General features: G+C 43.8%; 1 protein-coding gene across 1 annotated transcript in view; it reads left to right on the top strand.

Moving 5' to 3' along the window:
• adamts6 (ADAM metallopeptidase with thrombospondin type 1 motif, 6) overlaps positions 1–21,780 on the top strand; it is a 240,192-nt gene that overhangs the window by 158,392 nt on the left and 60,020 nt on the right. The window contains exons 13-14 of the mRNA XM_067995733.1: positions 15,633–15,778; positions 21,586–21,649. Coding sequence (XP_067851834.1) covers positions 15,633–15,778; positions 21,586–21,649 — 210 coding nt within the window. The remainder of the gene's footprint in view (positions 1–15,632; positions 15,779–21,585; positions 21,650–21,780) is intronic.

Below are 21,780 nucleotides of genomic sequence, written 5' to 3'. Positions count from 1 at the left end.
GGGACAAATGCTGTCTTTGGGCACATGTCACCTTGAAAAACATTAACCACCAAAGACCGGGTGGAGGGAGATTAAATTCATTGTTTAAGAAGACAACTACAAGAAAATGAACACTTTTCGCAAGGAATAAGCTGAGGAATTCCATACAGAGAAACAAGTTGAAAACATTTATTACGCAAAGTAGAAAGGTAAGGCACTTTGTTTATTATTAACTCTACATATTCTGAAGATTTTGTTTCACAAATATATTTTTTTCACACTTTTGCAAAAAATAAGATGTTTGTAAAATAACTTGCTAAAAGTAACAGTCTATTTTTTATGTATCTGTTTTTCATTTGAAACAGGTGGATGCCCATCTGATGACCATTCCCTTTCTCTCGACTGCTGGGTCTAGTAGCCTGATTGGGAGCACTGGTACTTGAAGAATTCCCAAATAAGGTAATTGTAAATATGAGACTGAAGGAAATCATTATGTAGCCTCATATTTTCCTTTATTTACCTGCTCATTTTCTGCCTCTCATCCTGAATTCACTTCTGTTTTGTTATGGGCTCTCCCAAATGGCAGCTGTACATTTATCCGACCCACACTTATTTCGTTTTACAGGTCCAGGCACAGTGCCATGTTCAGCCACACTGAGAAGCAATTGGTGGTACAAGTTCATCGTCTAGTGAAGAAGATGGTGAGGGATTGGTAGTTTTACCTCCTTGCTTTCCGAGACATAAAATGCGTCCTAGCAGAAGACTGCACCTGAGATCCTGTCGATTACAAAATGAAAGGACATTAAACAATACAAACATCAAACCGGAATGTGTATGACTTGTATTAGAAATTATAAAGTAAGAAACTTGCAGTAAAACAAACTTGGGAGGTGGTGTGTCCTTTTACTGATGAATGGAAATCTTATGTTGTCTGTGTGCCACCTTGTTCACTGCATTTTCCAGTATACACATCACAACATAATTATGGATGATGAAGGACATTTCACCCATCTTAATTCACCCACCCAGAAACATCCTGTAGGTCTCTCCCCACTGTAGCATCCAATTGTTTCTTAAACGCCTCCCTCACTCTATCTGGAAATATATTCCACATGTTCATCACTCTTTAGAGCCGATTTGCACTTGCCGCGCCTGGCGTTAACAGCCTCAAAATGGAGTCGGTAGCCTTACTGTTCCATTAGCACAGATGATGCGGTCTGTGTTACTTGAAAGGGGCCTACCTCTGGGTGCCCAAAGCACCTGCCTTTTTCAGGTGGTATGCCCATTTCAATATGTAAATTGTAGCCCGTGCACCTCACATCTCTCCACCCTGATTTAAATGAGTCAGTGCCTCAAAATCGTAGCCTCCTCTACGCTGTGAGTACTGGTGATTGGCTGGCGTGCTCCACCGGTTGGTCACCCCGAAGCCAAAATCAGCCCCTTTTACCCCAAAAAGCTGTGGAGGCTGAGTCATTGACTACGTTCAAGGCTGAGTGAGACAAATTTTTGATCAGCCAGGGAGTCAAAGGATATGGGAAAAAGGCGGGAAAATGGAGTTGAGGTAAAAATCTGATCAGCCATGATCCCGTTAAACGGTGGAGCAGGCTCGAAGGGCCAAATGGCCTACTCCTGCTCCTATCACTTATGGTCTTATGGGGCTCGATGCTACCAGGGCTGCGGGTTCGCGGTGGGGGGGCTATTGGGCGCGTGGGTAATGCGCCTGGCGAAATCAGTCTGCCCCCCGCGCGATCGCAGCCTAATTGGATCCACTTACCTTGTCTTCCGGGTTCCCCGCTGCTGATCTGCGCGGTGGGCGGACTGCGCATGCGCAGTAAGCTCTGTCAGCTGGAGGAGCTCTATTTAAAGGGGCAGTCCTCCACTGACAGATGCTGCAACAAATAGAAAAAATTACAGCATGGAGCAGCCCAGGGGGAAGGCTACTCCCAGGTTTAATGATGCCTCACTCCAGGTATTATTGGATGGGGTGAGGAGGAGGGGGAGGACAGAGATCTTCCCCCCCCGGCGGGCGGGAGGAAACGGCCTGCCTCTGCCACCAGGAAGGCCTGGCTTGAGGTGGCAGAGGAGGTCACCTGCACCACCAACATATCGCCCACCTGCATACAGTGCAGGAGAAGCTGCAATGACCTAAGTAGGTCAGCCAAAGTGAGTACACTCACTCATTCCCCTACGCTCCATCTGCCACATTACCGCCCCCACCCCACATTTCCTTCTGCACTGCCAACACTACTCTGTCACATCACCCCTCATACCCACTCAAAGTTCATCCTCATCTTACCTGCACTTACTCACCTCGCCAGTACTCATCCCACCACTACACTCAACCCAATCCTCATACAATCTCATGGCTCTATCTCATACTCACCCTCTCATGCATCTCTTTCACAGTCAGCCTCACTCAACCTGCCACTAGCTGTGCTGCAGCCGCAGGGCATGCATCACATTTATGCAGTGGGCAGTGTAAGGCAAACGTGTCGTGAGCATGAAGGGGATGCACAAGGGTGTTTGGGGGTTTGTCATGGTTTTTACTTATATTGAATTTCTGACCAACTCACATTACATATTATATTGGCACCACGACTGCCACGTCTTTGGTTTGTGCAATAATGCCCTTTCCTGAGGATCACTATGAAGACCCACAACTGATGATACCCATTGTGTCACTGCAGAGTGGTGTAGGTGTATTTGTAGGGGTCTTTTGTGCAGACGACTGAGAGACGTCGGCAATGTCCCCGGTGGCACCCTGGAAGGATGCAGAGGAGAAGTTGTTGAGGGCAGTGGTGACTTTGACAGCGACAGGTAAGAAGATGGTGCTCAGGCCAACCGGGAGCAGCTCGGCATGAAGGAGGCTGCAGATGTCCACGATTACATGTCGAGTGACTCTGAGCCTCCGTGTGCACTGCTGCTCAGAGAGGTCCAGGAAGCTGAGCCTCGGTCTGTGGACCCTGTGGCGAGGGTAGTGCCCTCTGTGACGCATCTCTCTCTGCGGTTGCCCTCCCTCCTGCTGTGCAGGTGGATGTGTCACAGCACTGTGTTGTGGAGCTCTACGTGTCAGAGGTGGACGGCGAGGCTGGTGAGGCTGGTGATGCTGTTCGCCCTCCGAGGAGTTCATGACTGCAGCTACGGCGGCCCCCATCCAGAAGATGTACATCTGGGGAGGTCTACAAGGAAGGTACATGTCTCTGGACCCCAGGGTAAGTGTGCAAGTTGGTGAATTTTCTTGTCAGGAGGAGAGTGGTGGAGGCCAAACTTTGTCCCAAGTGACAGAGTGGCCTCCTGCAATGAGTGAGGGTCTCCCCCCACCACCTGTCAAATGGACCTTTGCAGCTGCCACAGGCTGATAGCTGCAACACGTCCATTTCAACTGGAAGTGTTTCCCCCAGTGTGGGAAACAGTCCCAGTTGTTTGTAAAATCCCACCCCTCCTCACATAATCCCTTAATCAGGTCTGTTAATGACCTGAAATAGCTAGATAAATATTGTCAAGTGGCATCCCGCCGGCTTTAATTGCCCGTGGGAGTCCCACATACGGGGACTGCGCACGCATGTCGGCGCGTCTGTGGGGAACCCGGAAGTGGGCGGGTTGGAGCCGGGCTCCGGACCCGCTCTGGGATTCCCCGATTTTTGGAGCCCCCCTGCCAGGAATGCACCCGATAGCGGGTGCTAAAATGAAGCCCATGGTCTTTCTGTGAAAAAGAATTTCATACCTTTTCCTTGTGCTACTCCAGTTATTTAATTTGAAGTACTATTCCAGGTTATCTTTTTCCATTCTTTTAACAATTTTATATACCTCTATAAGATCATCTCTCAAATGTTCCCTTTCCAAACTGCTAAGTCCAAGGAGTAGATTTTAACCACAAGCGGACTTAGGTGGGTGACAGGTCGAGCACTCACTACTGAAGCCCCTGGGGAGAGGCCCAAGTCTTTTGAGGGCCAGCCCTTATTTCCATAACCCCAGTGAGCTGCCAACAGGATTCGGGCACTCACAGGCGGCTCGACGGTTGGGCGGGGTGGGAATTCCGGTGGCTCCACCACGGAGTCGAGTCGGAAATTTTCTTCTCAGGGAAAGGGAGATGAGAATCATGGAGAGGAGAAGGAGCTGGGCCAGCAGCTCCTTCTGGCCCCACAAAAATCTTAAAAGAAGCATTCAAGAACATAACTTTTTCTGAGGGGCCTACTCCCAGCGCTTGAATGTCTCCCTTGTTTCTTGGCAACCAGAACTGGATGCAGTATTCAAGGTGTGGTGTGTTCAGACGACTATAAAATAAGATCACTGCCTCCTCTGACTTTATATTCTACTGTTTTGGCTATGTAGTTAAGCATTATAGATACATAGGAACAGGAGTAGGCCATTCAGCCCCTCGTGCCTGCTCCTCCATTTGATAAGATCCTGGCTGATCTGTGATCTAACTCCATATATCTGCCTTTGGCCCATATCCCTTAATACCTTTGGTAGCCAAAAAGCTATCTAACTCAGATTTAAATTTAGCAATTGAGCTAGCATCAATTGCCATTTGCGGAAGAGAGTTCCAAACTTCTACCACCCTTTGTGTGTGGAAATGTTTTCTAATCTCACTCCTGAAAGGTCTGGCTCTAATTTTGAGACTGTGCCCCCTACTCCTAGAATCTCCAACCAGCGGAAATAGTTTCTCTCTATCCACCCTGTCTGTTCCCCATAATATCTTACAAACTTTGATCAGATCACCCCTTAACCTTCTAAACTCCAGAGAATACAACCCCAATTTGTGTAATCTCTCCTCGTAACTTAACCCTTGAAGTCCGGATATCATTCTAGTAAACCGACGCTGCACTACCTCCAAGGCCAACATGTCCTTCCGAAGGTGCGGTGCCCAGAAATGCTCACAGTACTCCAGGTGTGGTCTAACCAGGGTTTTGTATAGCTGCAGCATAACTTCTGCCCCCTTGTACTCTAGTCCTCTAGATATAAAGGCCAGCATTCCATTAGCCTTCTTGATTATTTTCTGCACCTGTTCATGACATTTCAATGATCTATGTACCTGAACCCCTAAGTCCCTTTGGACATCCACTGTTTTTAACTTTTCACCATTTAGAAAGTACCCTGTTCTATCCTTTTTTGATCCAAAGTGGATGACCTCACATTTGTCTACATTGAATTCCATTTGCCATAGTTTTGCCCATTCACCTAATCCATCAATATCCCCTTGTAATTTTATGTTTTCATCTACACTGCTTACAATGCCATACAATGTCACCAATCTTTGTGTCATCGGCAAACTTAGACTTTCTATGCTTTCACCTAAGTCGTTAATAAATATTGTGAATAATTGAGGCCCCAAGACAGACCCCTGCGGGACTCCAATCTTTGTGTCATCGGCAAACTTAGACTTTCTATGCTTTCACCTAAGTCGTTAATAAATATTGTGAATAATTGAGGCCCCAAGACAGACCCCTGCGGGACTCCACTAGTCACACCCTGCCAATGTGAGTACCTACCCATTATCCCTACTCTCTGTCACCTTTCGCTCAGCCAACTTCCTAACCAAGTCCGTACTTTTCAGTCTCTTATGTTGGACTTTATCAAATGCCTTCTGGAAGTCCATATAAATAACATCCATTGACATTCCCCTGTCCACTACTTTAGTCATCTCTTCAAAAAAATTCAATCAGGTTTGTCAGGCACGACCTACCTTTCACAAATCCATGCTGGCTCTCTCTGATTAACTGAAAATTCTCGAGGTGTTCAGTCGCCCTATCCTTAATTATAGACTCCAGCATTTTCCCCACAACAGATGTTAGGCTAACTGGTCGATAATTCCCTGGCTCTCCTCTCTCTCCTTTCTTAAAAAGCGGAGTGACATGTGCAATTTTCCAATCTAGAGGGACAGTCCCTGAATCTAGAGAACTTTGAAAGATTATAGTTAGGGCATCTGCAATGTGCTCACCTACTTCCTTTAAAACCCTGGGATGGAAACCATGTGGTCCTGGGGATTTGTCACTCTTTAGTGCTATTATTTTCTTCATTACTGTTGCTTTACTTATGTTAATTTTATTGAGTCCCTGTCCTTTCTGTTGGCTTTATTCATTGTGGCGCTGCATTGATTGGACGTACTTAGCATAGAGTCTAGTAAGATCCTGTCAGCTTCATCCTTAGATATTCCGTCACCAATCTGCTGGTATTTCCCCAGAGACTATCGGCTCCCTCGTAGCGATAGTCAGTGCCTCACAAATTGCCTTCCAAGCCTCTCTCAGCACTTTGGGATAAATCTATCTATCCTTGCGATTTATTTGTTTTGAGCCCTTTTAGCCTTTCTAGGAGTTCCAACTTTAATGATTTTACTTGGGTTATCTTTGTGATTAATTGAAGGATGTAATCATTCAGAATATTTATTATTTTGAGCCCATTTGCATCTTTTATGGTTTTCACCACTTCTCTAACGTCCTTTTACTGTGGCACAGAAAGAATTTCTCACAGTTATGTATCTGCTGCTATGCTTTTTTCCAGGCCTTTCTTTACCCCTCTGATCACCCTTTTAAATTGTTTCTGCTTTTTCTTGTCCCAGTGAATCCCTTTCCCTTTCTCTCTGCAGGATTTGTAAAAGTTGCTTTTCTTCTTAACCTCACTTTTAATTTGTTTATTAATTCATTTAGGGTCACGTTTGCTTGGTCTGAGCGTGTTGATTTTTGGTATGTATTTATCCCACATGCCAAGCGTTCTACCTTTAAAGGTGTTCCACACGTCTTTCACTGAAGTGTTGTTGAACAATATCCCCCAATTCATTTACTTTAGTTGTTCCGTCATTTCATTAAAGTTAGGCTAAATTCAAAAAAATGAAGGAAGAATTGAGCTAAATAGTTGGGGGAGGATTTTTGCCAACATTTCAGTAGAAGACAAATGGAACACCTTTAAAAGAATAATGCAGGACAGTACATAGCTAAGATCATACATTCATAGAATCAAGCAGCACAGAAGGAGGCCATTCGGTCCATCGTGTCTGTGCCGGCTCTTTGAAAGAGCTATCCAATTAGTCCCACTCCCCTGCTCTTTCTCCATAGCCCGACAAATTTCTCCTTTTCAATATATATCCAATTCCCTTTTGAAAGTTACTATGAAATCTACTTCCACTGCCCTTTCAGGTAGTGCATTCCAGATCGTAGCAACTTGCTACGTTAAAAAAATTCTCCTCATTTACCCCCTGTATTTTTTGCCAATTATCTTAAATCTGTGTCCTCTGGTTAACAAACCTTCTGCCAGTGGTTACAGTTTCTGCCTATCGACTCTATCAAAACACCTCAGAATTTTGAAACACCACTATTAAATCTCCCCTGAACCTTCTCTGCACTAAGGAGAACAATCCCAGCTTCTTTAGTCTCTCCACATAACTGAAGTCCCTCATCGCTGGTACCAATCTGGTAAATCTCCTCTGCACCCTCTCCAAAGCTTTGACATCCTTCCTAAAGTGTGGTACCCAGAATTGGACACAATACTGCAGCTGAGTCCTAATCAGTGATTTGTAAAGGTTTTTTTTTATTCGTTCATGGGATGTGGGCGTCGCTGGTGAGGCCAAAATTTATTGCCCATCCCCAATTGCCCTTGAGAAGGTGGTGGTGAGCCACCTTCTTGAACCGCTGCAATCTGTGTGGTGAAGGTTCTCCCACAGTGCTGTTAGGTAGGGAGTTCCAGGATCTTGACCCAGCGACGATGAAGGAACAACGATATATTTTCAAGTTGGGATGATGTGTGACTTGGAGGGAAATGTGCAGGTGGTGTTGTTCCCATGTGCCTGCTGGCCTTGTCCTTCTAAGTGGTGGAGGTCGCGGGTTTGGGAGGTGCTGTCGAAGAAGCCTTGGCGAGTTTCTGCAGTGCATCCTCTGGATGGTACACACTGCAGCCACTGCGCGCCGGTGGTGAAGGGAGTGAATGTTTAGGGTGGTGGATGGGGTGCCAATCAAGCGGGCTGCTTTGTTCTGGATGGTGTCGAGCTTCTTGAATGTTGTTGGAGCTGCACTCATCCAGGCAAGTGGAGAGTATTCCATCACACTCCTGACTTGTGCCTTATAGATGGTGGAAAGGCTTTGGGGAGTCAGGAGGTGAGTCACTCGCTGCAGAATACCCAGCCTCTGACCTGCTCTTGTAGCCACAGTATTTATATGGCTGGTCCAGTTAAGTTTCTGGTCAATGGTGACCCCCAGGATGTTGATGGTGGGGGATTCGGCGATGGTAATGCCGTTGAATGTCAAGGGGACGTGGTTAGACTCTCTCTTGTTGGAGATGGTCATTGCCTGGCACTTGTCTGGCATGAATGTTACTTGCCACTTATCAGCCCAAGCCTGGATGTTGTCCAGGTCTTGCTGCATGCAGGCTCGGACTGCTTCATTATTTGAGGGGTTGCGAATGGAACTGAACAGTGTGCAATCATCAGCGAACATCCCTATTTCTGACCTTATGATGGAGAGAAGGTCATTGATGAAGCAGCTGAAGATGGTTGGGCCTAGGACACTGCCCTGAGGAACTCCTGCAGCAAAGTCCTGGAGCTGAGATGATTGGCCTCCAACAACCACTACCATCTTCCTTTGTGCTAGGTATGAATCCAGATACTGGAGAGTTTTCCCCCTGATTCCCATTGACTTACCATAAGTTCCTTGCTTTTGTACTCTATGCCTCTATTTATACAGACAAGGATCCTGTATGCTTTTTTAACAGCCGTATCAAACATATCCTGCCACTTTCAAAGATTTGTTTATGTGAAACCCCAGGTCTCTCTGTTCCTGCACCCCCTTTAAAATTGTACCATTTAGTTTATATTGCCTCTCCTCATTTTTTGTTCCAAGATGCATCACTTCACATTTCTTTGCATTAAATTTCATCTGCCCATTTCATCAGTCTCTCTACGTCCTCCTGAAATCTGCTACTATCCTCCTCATTGTTACTACATTTCCAAGCTTTGTGTCATCTGCAAACTTTGAAATTATGCACCCATACCCTCAAGATACCATACCAGACTGATTCCCGGGATGGCAGGACTGACCTATGAGGAGAGATTGGGTCGACTAGGCCTATATTCACTAGAATTTAGACGAATGAGAGGTGATCTCATTGAAACATATAAAATTCGAACAGGACTAGACAGACTAGATGCAGGGAGGATGTTCCCGATGGCTGGGGAGTCCAGAACCAGGGGTCACGGTCTCAGGAAACGGGGTATGCCATTTAGAACCGAGATGAGGAGAAATTTCTTCACTCAGAGGGTGGTGAACCTGTGGAATTCTCTACCACAGAAGGCAGTGGAGGCCAAGTCATTAAATATATTCAAGAAGGAGATAGATATATTTCTTAATGCTAACGGGATCAAGGGTTATTAAATAAATAAATTTAAAACAGAAATAGACAGTTTCCTAGAAGTAAAGGGAATTAGGGGTTACGGGGAGCGGGCAGGAAATTGGACATGATTTTAGATTTGAGGTTAGGACCAGATCAGCCATGATCTTATTGAATGGCGGAGCAGGCTCGAGGGGCCGATTGGCCTACTCCTGCTCCTATTTCTTATGTTCTTATGTTCTTATCTTATGGGGAAAAAGCGGGAACAGGGTACTGAGTTAGATGATCAGCCTTGATCATTTTGAATGGCGGAGCAGGCCCGAAGGGCCAAATGGCCTACTCTTGCTGCTATTTTCAATGATTCTATGATTCTAAGATCAACAAGCTCAGACTAAACAAGTCTAACAAACAAACTAATAGTGAAATAAAGAGGTAAAGTGACCTCTTGAAATCCTGCAGGAGGAAAGGAGAAAGGACTCACTCCTATGTATTTAGTACCACGTAGGAAAAAGTTAAAAGGGTGATCAGAGGGGCTAATAGAGACCTCGGAAAAAACATATATGCAGAGGCAAAATATAACAGTAAAACATTCTTTCAGTTCTGCAATAGCAGGAAGACTGCCATAGAAGCAGTGATAACATTTAAAGTGGCAAATGGGCTTGAAACTGATGATGAGCACAAGATAGTAAATATTCTGAATGATTACTTCCTCAAAATATTCACAAGGGAAGACACAAACAAGATGCCCTTCCCAAAAAAACAGTAGCAAGGCAAAGTCAGGACTTCGATATAATTGAGATTGAAGTCCTAGACAAGCTGAAAGGGCTTAACAAAGATAAGTCCCCAGGATTAGATGGTATTTATCCCGGTGTGTTGAGAGAGACTATTTGTGAAGCTCTGACCATCACTAATTAGGAGTCAATGGGCACCGAGGAGGTACCAGTAGATTAGAAGTAGGCTAACATGGTGCCCATCTTCAAAAGGAGTGACAAAATAGACACAGGCAACTATTGACCCATTAGTCTTTCATCAGTCAAAGTAAAATAATGGAATTGATTATCAAGAGTAACCTTGAAGATTATCTGCACTGCAACCTAGTAAACAGCTGTCAACACGGCTTTAGACAGGGAAGATCCTGTCTGGCCAACCTGCTTGATTTCTTTGAGTGACAACCCACGTCAACTGTGGTAAACCCTACAACACTGTGTACTTAGATTTCCAAAAGGTATTTGATAAAGTTCCACATGTAAGATTACCAATTAAGCTCAAAGTGGTGGGAATTGTAGGCAAAACTTGGATGTGGATAAGAAACTGGCTGAAGGGTAGACAACACCACCGGGTATTGGTTCAAGGGGTAATGTCAGCATGGGGGAAGTACTTAGTGGGATGCCCCAGGACTCAGTGTTGGGAACACTACTGTGAATCATTGGGCCCGATATTAGGAGAGAGGCGGGTTGCCAGCGGGGGGTCGACTGTGCGCGTGGGTAACCCGCCCAGTAAAATCGGTGGGTTTCCCACGCGATCGTAAGTAAATTGAAGCCACTTACCTAGGCTTCCGGGTTTCGCGCTGGAAAGCTGCGCAGCGGGCAGACTGCGCACCTGCATCACAGGCTGTCATCTGGAGGAGCCCTGTTTAAAGGGACAGCCCTCCACTGACTGATGCTGCAGAAAGGAGCCAAAATTATGGCATGGAGCAGCCCAGGGGGAAGGCTGCTCCCAGGTTTAATGATGCCTCATTCCTGATCCTACTGGATGGTGTGATGAGGAGGGGGAGGACAGAGATCTTCTCCCTGGCGGGGGGGAGGAAGTGGCCTGCCTCTGGAACCACGAAGGCCTGGCTCGAGGTGGCAGAGGAGCTAACCAGCACCACCAACATATCGCGCAGCTGCATACAGTGCAGGAGGTGCTTCTATGACCTAAGTAGGTCAGCCGAAGTGAGTACACTTATTCATTCCCCTACACTCCGTCTGCCACATCACTGCCCCCACCCCACATCTCCTTCTGCACTGCCAACACTACTCTATCACATCACTCCTCACACCCACTCAATGCTCATCCTCATCTTACCTGCACTTACTCACCTCGCCAGTACTCATCCCACCACTACCACACAACCCAATCCTCATACAATCTCATACTCACCCTCTGATGCATCTCTTTCACGGTCAGCCTCACCCAACCTGCCACTACCTGTGCTGCAGCCACAGGGCATGCATCACATACGTGTAGTAGGTAGCGTGAGGCAAACGTATCGTGAGCATGAAGGGGATGCACAAGGGTGTTTGAGGGTTTGTCATGGTTTTTACTTATATTTGAATTCTGATCAATTCACATTACATATTATATGGTCACCACTACTGCCACGTCTTGGCCATTTTTGACTGGCTTATGCAATAATGCCCTTTCATGAGGTTCTCCATGAATACCCTTGATGCCACCCATTGGATCACCCTACAGTGGGTGTATGTGTAGTTGCACAACTACTTTGTGCAGGTGCCTGTTGCGCAGCACTGTGTTGTGTAGCTCCACATGGCGGAGATGGACAGCGTGCCTGGCGAGGCTGGTGATGTTGCTCGTCCTCCAATGGAGTGATGAATGCAGCAATGGAAGCCCCACCCCATCCTGACGGTGTGAGTGTGAGGGGGTCCACAAAGTAGGTAAATGAGTTTGGACAGCAGAGTTTAGGGTATGACTTAATAATTTGGAGTGTGGAGACAACGGTGTGGCAGGCAAAACTTTGTCTGAGGTGACAGAGTGCTGCTGCAATGAATGAGGGTTTACCCCGCACCTGTTAAATGGACCTTTGCAGCTGCCACTGGCTGCTGGCTGCAACATGTCTGTTTAAACAGGGAATGTTTCCCCCAGCATGGGAAACACGCTCTGGGTAGTCCAAAATCCGAATCCTCCTAAAATCTCCAACTGATGAGGTCTGTAAATGACCTCATCAGCTTTGATTGCCGGTGGGAGTCCCACATGCTGGGGCTGCGTGTGCACCGATTCGCGTCATTGGGGAACCCGGAAGTGGGCGGGTTGGAGCCGGGCTCCGGACCCACTCCGGCAATCCCCAATTTTAGGAGCCCCCCGCCACGAACGCACCCGCTCGGCCATCCGAAAATTGACCCCATTGACTTAGATTCTGAAACCTAATGTAAATAGGTTAAATTTGCAGATGATATTAAACTAGGGAGGGCAGTGGAATTGAAGGAGGCAGCCCAGAAACTACAGACTGCGCTAAACAAAATATGTGAGTGATATGTAACAGATGAAATTTAATTCAGACAAGTGTAAAGTACTGTATATAGAAAGGAAAAATGAGCAACATGCAACAATGTGTTGAAATAGCTACAAATGAAATTGAAAGATGTGTAGGAGTCTTGATAGACTCAATGCTCAACATGTCCAACTAATGCAGGTCATCTATCAACAAAGACAACAGAGTGTCGAACTACATGGCCAAAACAGTAGAATACAAGTCAGAGGAAGTCATGTTCAAACTGTACAGTGCTTTGATCACACCATATCATGAATACAGTGTCCAGTTCGGATTGCTGAGAAACAATGGAGATATTTAAGCACTGGAGGTGCTGCAGAGCTGCAAGGCTGTTTCTTAGAGTCATGGATCTGAGTGATGCGGAAAGACTGGAGAGACTTAGGCTTTTCAGCCTGGAAAGGAGGTATCTGAGAGCTGATCTGTTAGAGGTAATTAATATAGTACATGATATGGAAAACCCAGAATACTATTTTAAATTAAACAGTGGGAGGGGACACATTTTCAGACTTTTAAAAGGTATCTTTAGGACTGATATCAAGAGGTTCTTCATGCAGAGAATCATCAACACTTGGAATGGATTTACTGGTAGAGTGGTGGAGGCGAAACCCTAGAATCATTTAAGATGTTATTGGACACAACAATGGGGGGAGTATAGGGTTGTTCTGGATGGATGTATTAGAATTCAAAAGTATCTTGTGATCCTAGTTATACTACTCTTGGGTGTTGCCCTTGTCATATTTCTTCAGTTATCCCCTTTGAGTTTTACTATTTTATCTCGGGTGTTCCCTCTTGATTTTCTGATGTGCCCTTTTACATCTTACTTCCCTTGGATTTTTTTTTACTTTTAATAACTGCCCTTTTTGTCCTTGCATTCACATAGATTTTTTAAAATCAGATTACTTCTGTTTATGTTGCCATTTTCTAGACTTATTTAAAATCTCGTTTTAGTTCTTTGACCCCCTGCTGCTCCCAAGGCTTTGTTTAATATCACAGGTTTTTTAGTTTTCCAGATGGTTATAGCTCCCAATGAAGTTCATCTCCTGCCTCTCTTTGTGATACTTTCTCCCCTCTTTAATCTTACCTGGTTGAACTGAAACTCTGTTCTGGAGGGCTTTGAAGTATTGCCCCATTACAGATACCTTTGTTATCTTTAGATAATTCCCGATGAAGCCTATCATCCACTATATCACCTTATTCTGCCATTGATGGGTCTTTAGTGTCTATCCGCCTCAGTGTTAGTGCTTTCTTTTTATTACAGCCAAAGGATTCACTGAGCCTTCCTGGAAGCAGCCATCTTGGTCCCCTAACCCCAGAAAAAGAGTATCTGTTTTTGGGCCAAATTGTTTAAATTTCCTACTTGCTTATTTAGTACTTTTTCCCCTGTGTTGTGCACAGCTTAAGAGAATCCAATGTTGCTACCACTGGGAAAAATGCCAAATAAGCATGTGAAAATGTAATCAATTTGGTGCATTAATCTGCCCTCACTATATCCCTTAATTGCCTCTTTCTGCAGGAACATAGCTAGTTGTCTTTTGAACCTTTTTATGCTGTTTACTTAAAGGGCTTTCCCTGGTAACTTGTTCCATATGTCCATTATCTTTCCTGTGAAATGGTTCTGCCTGAATTCCCTATTTACTCCTAAAACATTGCACTAAACTCAACATCGTTTGCTTACTTAAAGCCAACTCCTAGATGTCTAATAAATATAATGTGCATGTTCATGAACTAGTAAAAATGCTATATTTGAAGAATGTTCTTACTTTTCACATTAAATTAGGTAATTAATATGTCTAACAGTAATTGTACAAATGATATTAAAAACTGCAAACGTTTCTGTTTTTATTTCCAAATGTAATTGAGTTTGGCAGTTCTTTAAGGAAATTTTAAGTTTATCTGTTGAAATTTTGTGGTACATTTGATAATATCATGAGTTTTAATTTTTTTTCCATATTGATAGTTCAGAGGTATATCAAAATAAACAGTGATGGGAAATCTTCAACTAAATATGTGAAAATGGACATTTGTCATTTTCTTTCTGAAAATTTTTTCCAGCAATGCAATGGAACAGTAAAAGTTGCAAAGTGTAAATGGTATCAATTTGAAAAGAATGCCCAGGTTTTTTACAAGAAGTTGAAGTGTATTCTACTTGTATGGGTATAAATGGATTGAAAACAATTGCTTTTTTTTGAAAATAAATTTTTTAAGCAACTATGGAATATTTTTATATATGTGAAGTGCTGAATCCAAACAACCCATAATGAAGAAACACGTTAATTCCGTATTAAAATATTTTCAGTTGTGGAAATGGGTGGTTCAGGGGATCAGCACACTGCCCTAAAGTTTGGGTTTGAAACCAGCTCAGATTGACGGAATGAAAATCTCCCTTTCTACTGAGGGAGAGGGTTCTACATGAAATAAATGTTGGCAGTCTCAACTCAGTTCCCAGTAGATGTTAACCAAAGCACAAAGCTGCCCATATTTAGCACTAAATTGGCAATATCACTTAGAGAAGCTGTAAGGATGGTTGGAATGGAAAGTGGAAACATTTGCACAGGTGCAGTAACGGGTTCACTTCTGAAGTTGGGGTTAAGGCAAGTTGTTGGGGCAGTGCAGAGTGAATTTTGTTCGTCACCTGCCTGTGCAGCACCTGACTTGTGAATTCTTGATGCTGACACAAAGTGGGAAAAGCCCTCCCCAGAACTGATATCCATCACCTTGACGAGCACAAAATTCACCCAAGAAACCAACAGAAATTCAACTATAGCAATCTTGAACAACATTATGTTCCTTACTCAAATTTATGATGTAAGTGTAATGAGTACTGATTACTTTCCATGCAAATTTCAGAACATTTGTCAGCAGAATCAGAAGCATCTTACTTCTGGTAACTTCAACACTGAGACTTTAATAGTTTAACAAAAGGGATTAGTATTTAGTACTTACTCAAGTGTACATTTTGTTAGGATAAGGAATACTAATGGCTATATTTCATCATTGCTTGAAGTGTTAGACTGTTTTCCACTCTGTCAGTTAAAAAGCTAATTCTGTGTTTTCTGGTCTCTTACAGTGGTGTTATCAAGGCGAATGTGTGCCTTTTGGTACTTGGCCTCAGAGTGTAGATGGGGGCTGGGGACCATGGTCCATATGGGGAGAATGCAGTAGGACATGTGGGGGAGGAGTCTCCTCATCTCTGAGGCACTGTGACAGTCCAGCGTAAGTAGCTAAAGTAAGCCAGAGCAAAAAGACATATTTGAAAACAACACAGTAACTTGGTTTTATATGTTCTCTCTGAAATGGATGAGGAGGTTGCGATGGAAGAATAAGGCTGAATATATTAATATGATATAATTGGGGGTTAGCACCTCTAAATAATACTGTTTATCCCATGTCAGTGGCCACAGACAATAGTTAAGTAGCATGAATTGAATAACATGCTGAACTGCCACTATTTCTAACAGTGAAGCATGATGCAAGATCAATTTAAGTGTCCTTCAATAAGCCCTTACCAAAACAGATGGGACATCCAGTCACCATTACACATAATGTATTCTTCATAAAGCATCTACATACCTGTATAGACGACCTGCAGCTTGACTAAGGAGACAAATGATACTTCTCCACTTCAAACATTTCCATTTAAAGAAAATCTTCAATACACAGGCAAGAACAAGTAGAGCCTCTGTTAGAGATCCTCCCTGCACAGACACCAGTGACGCACTGGGATCGATATTAGGCACCAGACAATTGTCCGTACCTGCAGTGGAGAGACAGCGGCAATTTTGAAGCCCCATCCTCATTTGCAACAAGCTGGCGAGCTTGGGGCACCGAATGAGCTGGCCAATACCAATGGAACATAGAAACAGGAGTAGGCCATTCAGTCCCTCGAATCTGTTCCACCATTCAGTTAGATCATGGCTGATCTTTATCTCAACTCCATTTATCCGCCTTTGCTCCATATCCCTTGATACCCTTACCTAACAAAAATATATCAAACTCAATCTCGATGATTTCTATTTACCCAGCATCCACAGCCTTCTGGGGGACCAAGTTCCAGATTTCCACTACCCTTTGACTGATTTCACTGCTAAATAGCCTAGCTCTAATGTTAAGTTTATGCCCCCTTTTCTGGATTCCCTCACCAGAGGAAATAGTTTCTCTGTATATACCCTAACAAATACATTTACAATTTTAAACACCTCAATTAGATCACCCCTCAACCTTCTAAACCTGAGGGAATACAAGCCAAGTTTGTGCAACCTGTCCTCATAATTTAACCCTTTAATTCTGGTGAATGTGCAGCCCTCACCAGGCCAGCAGCAAGGCAAATGTGGAGAGAGGAGTCCCAGGGCAGCAGAGGCCTAGACTATGTTTGTGGTGCCCGAGGGAGCACTTCTGTTTCTCTAGTCGCCAGAAAAATAATTTCAAACTTACCTTTTGTTGCCCGTGGAACTGAATGGGCTTGCATGACGCATGTTCCGACCAGTTTCAACCTAAAATGGCAGTTGGGGTCCTAGGAGGGGCCTACCACCCGAAATAAACAGGTACAATGGGGACACAGCAGTAGACCTTTTCAAAATGGCGCTGGCCACATTATCAGAATTAACGGAGGGCAGGGGGGTAAGGCTACCGATATCATTTTGAAGTGGTTACCACCCCATTAATACCAGATGCAACAAATTAAAATCACTCCCATTGAGTCATGACTAGTATAAAGCACAGCTGTCAACACTACCTGACATCACAAATTAATCTTCTGTCTTTCCAGAAAATAAATCTTCAATTTTCTTTTTTTCCTACTTTACAAATATAAAACAGACCTAGCATAAAAATAATGTTGCATGTTAGTGACTGGTATACAGAGAGGTTTTTATTCTCTAGTTAAAGGGAACAAATTCACAGAATCAGATGCGATATATCCAAGGATCTTGAAGGAAATAGGAGGAAGAAAAAGGAGACATGAGAAATTATAGGGTGAATTTATGTTGGGAGAGGGGGTTCTCCTACTGGTCTACCGTAACCATGGAGGAAGAGCCACAGAAACCCTTGAGAAACTAAGTAGATGGCGTTTGCGCCGTTTCTGCTGACGTTTCTGATGGGGAGAACCCCTGCAGAAATTCACCTGTTATATTTTAGAGTTCTATTGAGAGTGAATGTGTTCCAGAGGACTGCAGAGTGACCAACATAATACCCATTTTCAAACAGGGAGCCAGAGCTAACCCAGCTAGTTATGGGCCAGTTAGCTTAACATCCGCGGTAGGGAAAACTTTGGACTCTTAAATTAAAGATGAAGTTACTAGATATCTAGAAGAGAAAATAATTAGAAGCAGCCAACACAGATTTCAGAAAGGAAGATTGTGCTTGGCAAACCTGATAGAGTTATTTGAGGAAGTAACAGGTCTGGTGGAAGGGGGAAATGCAGTGGATATGGTGTACATGGACTTTCAGAAAGTCTATGACAAGATACCACACAGTAGACAATTGGAGAAGATGTAGTAGTATGGAATTGGGGGAGGATAGCAAATTGGATTAAAAGCTGGTTAGAAGGGAGGAAACAGAGAGTAGGAGTTAAGGGCAGTTTCTCAGAGTGGTTAGAAGTGAGTAGCAGTGTCCCACAGGGATCTGTCCTGGGACTGATTCTCTTCATTGTGGACGTCAATGATTTGATATAGGGCTAGAGGGAGTGGTATCCAAATTTATAGATGATACTAAAACAGGAAGCATAGTAAATCATTCTGAGAACCAAAGGAAGCTGCACAAGAATATTGATAAATTGGGAGAATGGGCAAAAAAGTAGGAGATGGAATTCAATGTCAGTAAGTGTGATGTGGTATATACTGGTTAAAAAACATAAAAGTAATGATTACATTTTGAATGGGGGAGATTGGGTGATGTGGAAGAGCAGAGGGATTTGGGAGTTCAAGTTCACAAGTCATTAAAAGCAACACCTCAAGTGGATCAGGCCATAAAAAGAAAATAGAATACTGGGTTTTATGGGAAGAGGTATAGATGTAAAAATTGAGACGTAATGGTGAATCAGTATAAAACCTTAGTAAAACCAGAGTTGGAATAGTGTGTGAGAAACACTCCCCTGCCGCCTCAGGCCCAGGAATTCCAATGCAACAGAAAAGAGGCGCTACCGTATCTCTGCACCTTTTTCCTGACATTTGTACCAGAGAATTGGATGTTACCTGGGGACAAGGGTCAGGAAAACCATCCCACATGAGGTACTCATTCATGAAACTTTTCTGTATTCTACTCACAAACATGCCATGCCCTCTTTTTCTCTTCCTATAGATTACTATTGTTTTGGTGTCAGTATGTTGTGATTGTACAACATACTGAAGAACAATACTGTAATGTAGACTTATACAACTGAGAAAATATTTTACTTTATGCAGCTCTTTTTTAATTACTTAATGAAAGCAATAGGTAGAATGTTCAAAGAGAAATTAATACAAGCAAATTTCATGAATATGTAGCAACTTTTTTGTAACCATCATTTCAGATTTTAGTTCTTGGAATTGAATAGAATTGGTGTGAAACACAGATAAATGATAACACTGAGTAGTTCCTCAACGCTTCTTCTGCAACGCCGCCATAACTTTGGCAGAGGTTCGACAGAAATCCCGTTTATGCGTGCAACGAGTGTTCCACTGAACTTCTGCCAAAGTTAAGGCAGCAGAAGCCGCATGTCTCGGTGCAAGTAACATTTTGCAAAATTTTATTTGTTCCAATATTAGTTTTTCTTTAATATTTTCTCCTTTGTTTAGTGTTTCCAGCATTACTGTCTAAATTTAAAAATAGTTGAATAGCTTTCAGTTTAAATGATCTCGATATTTTTTTCTATTGGTCACTCACTGATGAAATAGCTAGGCTCAGCTTTTTGCCTTTTATGGGCTAACTTTGATACCAAGATGGTAAAAGAAGTGGATAATGCGATCTATCCAAATTCAGTAATGCTTGGATGCTGTTCTGTGGGATAGGCTTAGAGCAGTTATATGCTCCAAACAAAGATTTTTAAAAAATGCTAAGCTTGAGTTACCAAAATCAGGAGGCAACAGCACTAGAAAAAGTTATCATGAATAAGTAAGGTGTCCAGAGATTTGGGGGGGTGGGGTAACTTTCAACTTTGGTGAGGGTGTAAAACGGGCGGTAGTAGATTGGCGGGGTATATAACGGGCGGTATCAGATTGGCAGGGTATATAACGGGCGGTATCAGATTGGCAGGGTATATAACGGGCGGTATCAGATTGGCAGGGTATATAACGGGTGGTATCAGATTGGTGGGGTATATAACGGGCGGTATCAGATTGGTGGGGTATATAACGGGCGGTATCAGATTGGCGGGGTATATAACGGGCAGTATCAGATTGGCAGGGTATATAACGGGCGGTATCAGATTGGTGGGGTATATAACGGGCGGTATCAGATTGGCGGGGTACATAACGGGCAGTATCAGATTGGCAGGGTATATAACGGGCGGTATCAGATTGGCAGGGTACATAATGGGCAGTATCAGATTGGCAGGGTACATAACGGGCGGTATCAGATTGGCAGGGTACATAACAGGCGGTATCAGATTGGCAGGGTACATAACGGGCGGTATCAGATTGGCAGGGTACATAACGGGCAGTATCAGATTGGCAGGGTACAGAACAGGCGGTATCAGATTGGTGGGGTATATAACGGGCGGTATCAGATTGGCAGGGTACATAACGGGTGGTATCAGATTGGCAGGGTATATAACGGGCAGTATCAGATTGGTGGGGTATATAACGGGCGGTATCAGATTGGTGGGGTATATAACGGGCGGTATCAGATTGGTGGGGTATATAACGGGCGGTATCAGATTGGTGGGGTATATAACGGGCGGTATCAGATTGGCAGGGTACATAACGGGCAGTATCAGATTGGCAGGGTATATAACGGGCGGTATCAGATTGGCAGGGTGTATAACGGGCGGTATCAGATTGGCAGGGTACATAACGGGCGGTATCAGATTGGCGGGGTATATAACGGGCAACTGATCCAATATCGCACATTTTACGCCCACCGAAGTTGAAAGATCCCGCCTTGGTTTATGTGAAATATAAACTGGGGGAGATTTTGAGGCTTCCTGCCCAGCGAAAACTGTGGCAGCACCTTAAAAATCGTGGCTAAAAACTTCCCACCCCCTTCCCGCCCTTGCTGTTGCCATCGCCTTTTGCCCAGGTCCTCAAAATAGGTGGCTGCTTGAAGCAACCCTACAGCTAAATTGGATATTTAAAGCAGGCACCTATGATGTCAGTAGGATGCTGATGCCATTTTAAGACTCAACTGGGCAGAATGTGTGCCTTGCATGCCCAGCCGAAGAGGAGCCCCGAAGTTAAGTATTTTTGTGGGGCTAGGAGAAGCAGCACTGCTCCTCCAGGCTCCACAAGAATAACCCGGCTCCCGCTGACCGTAACTCGATATTGCAGCGGCGGGCTGCCTGAGGCAATGGTTTTCCGCATGCATGATCCTGTTTCAATTCGGCCCAGCCCTCAAAAGGGACTGTGCCTTCGGGTGGAGGGAAAGCCTACCCCACTGAGACTTCTGCTATCTTAACATATACATTTTGCTTCCTATAAAAAAAAACTGAGGTATCTTGGGCAGGGGCGAAAGTGTAAGAAAGTTGTGAGCTTACTGTGATTGTTGTTTAATTTTTTTTGTTATTGGGATGGATCAAAAAATAAATATTCTTGAGTCTGTGCAGATTATTATAAAACAATTTTAATTAAAAATCCTTATGTTCTTCTTTCTGCGCAGTTTTGAATTTATATTTTAACAACCCTTCTAGCTAAGAACAATATGCTGCTACTGCTCACAAGTGCGGTAAAATACCACCTAACTTTTCAATGCATTTAAAGTGACTGTTTAGGCATTTTTATTCTGGCTGTGATATGCTGAGCACTGTTTAATTTTTATTTTGTTAATTTCTCAAGGACTATGTGATGAAATGGGATACTATTACTTTAATAATTTTTAAAAATTTTTTACAGGCCTTCTGGTGGTGGGAAGTATTGCCTTGGAGAGAGAAAACGTTATCGTTCCTGTAACACGGACGTAAGTGAAATCTTTAAAGGTTACTGGCAATGCTAATGGATTACCATGTAAATTTTTACTTTTGCAATTGTTCAATCCTCCAGAGAAAACAACAGTTCACCACAATTAAAGACAGAAAGTTCTGGAAATGC

The sequence above is a fragment of the Heptranchias perlo genome, chromosome 1 (assembly GCF_035084215.1).
Source record: "Heptranchias perlo isolate sHepPer1 chromosome 1, sHepPer1.hap1, whole genome shotgun sequence".
NCBI lineage: Eukaryota > Metazoa > Chordata > Chondrichthyes > Hexanchiformes > Hexanchidae > Heptranchias > Heptranchias perlo.
This window is presented reverse-complemented; position numbering and strand designations above follow the sequence as displayed.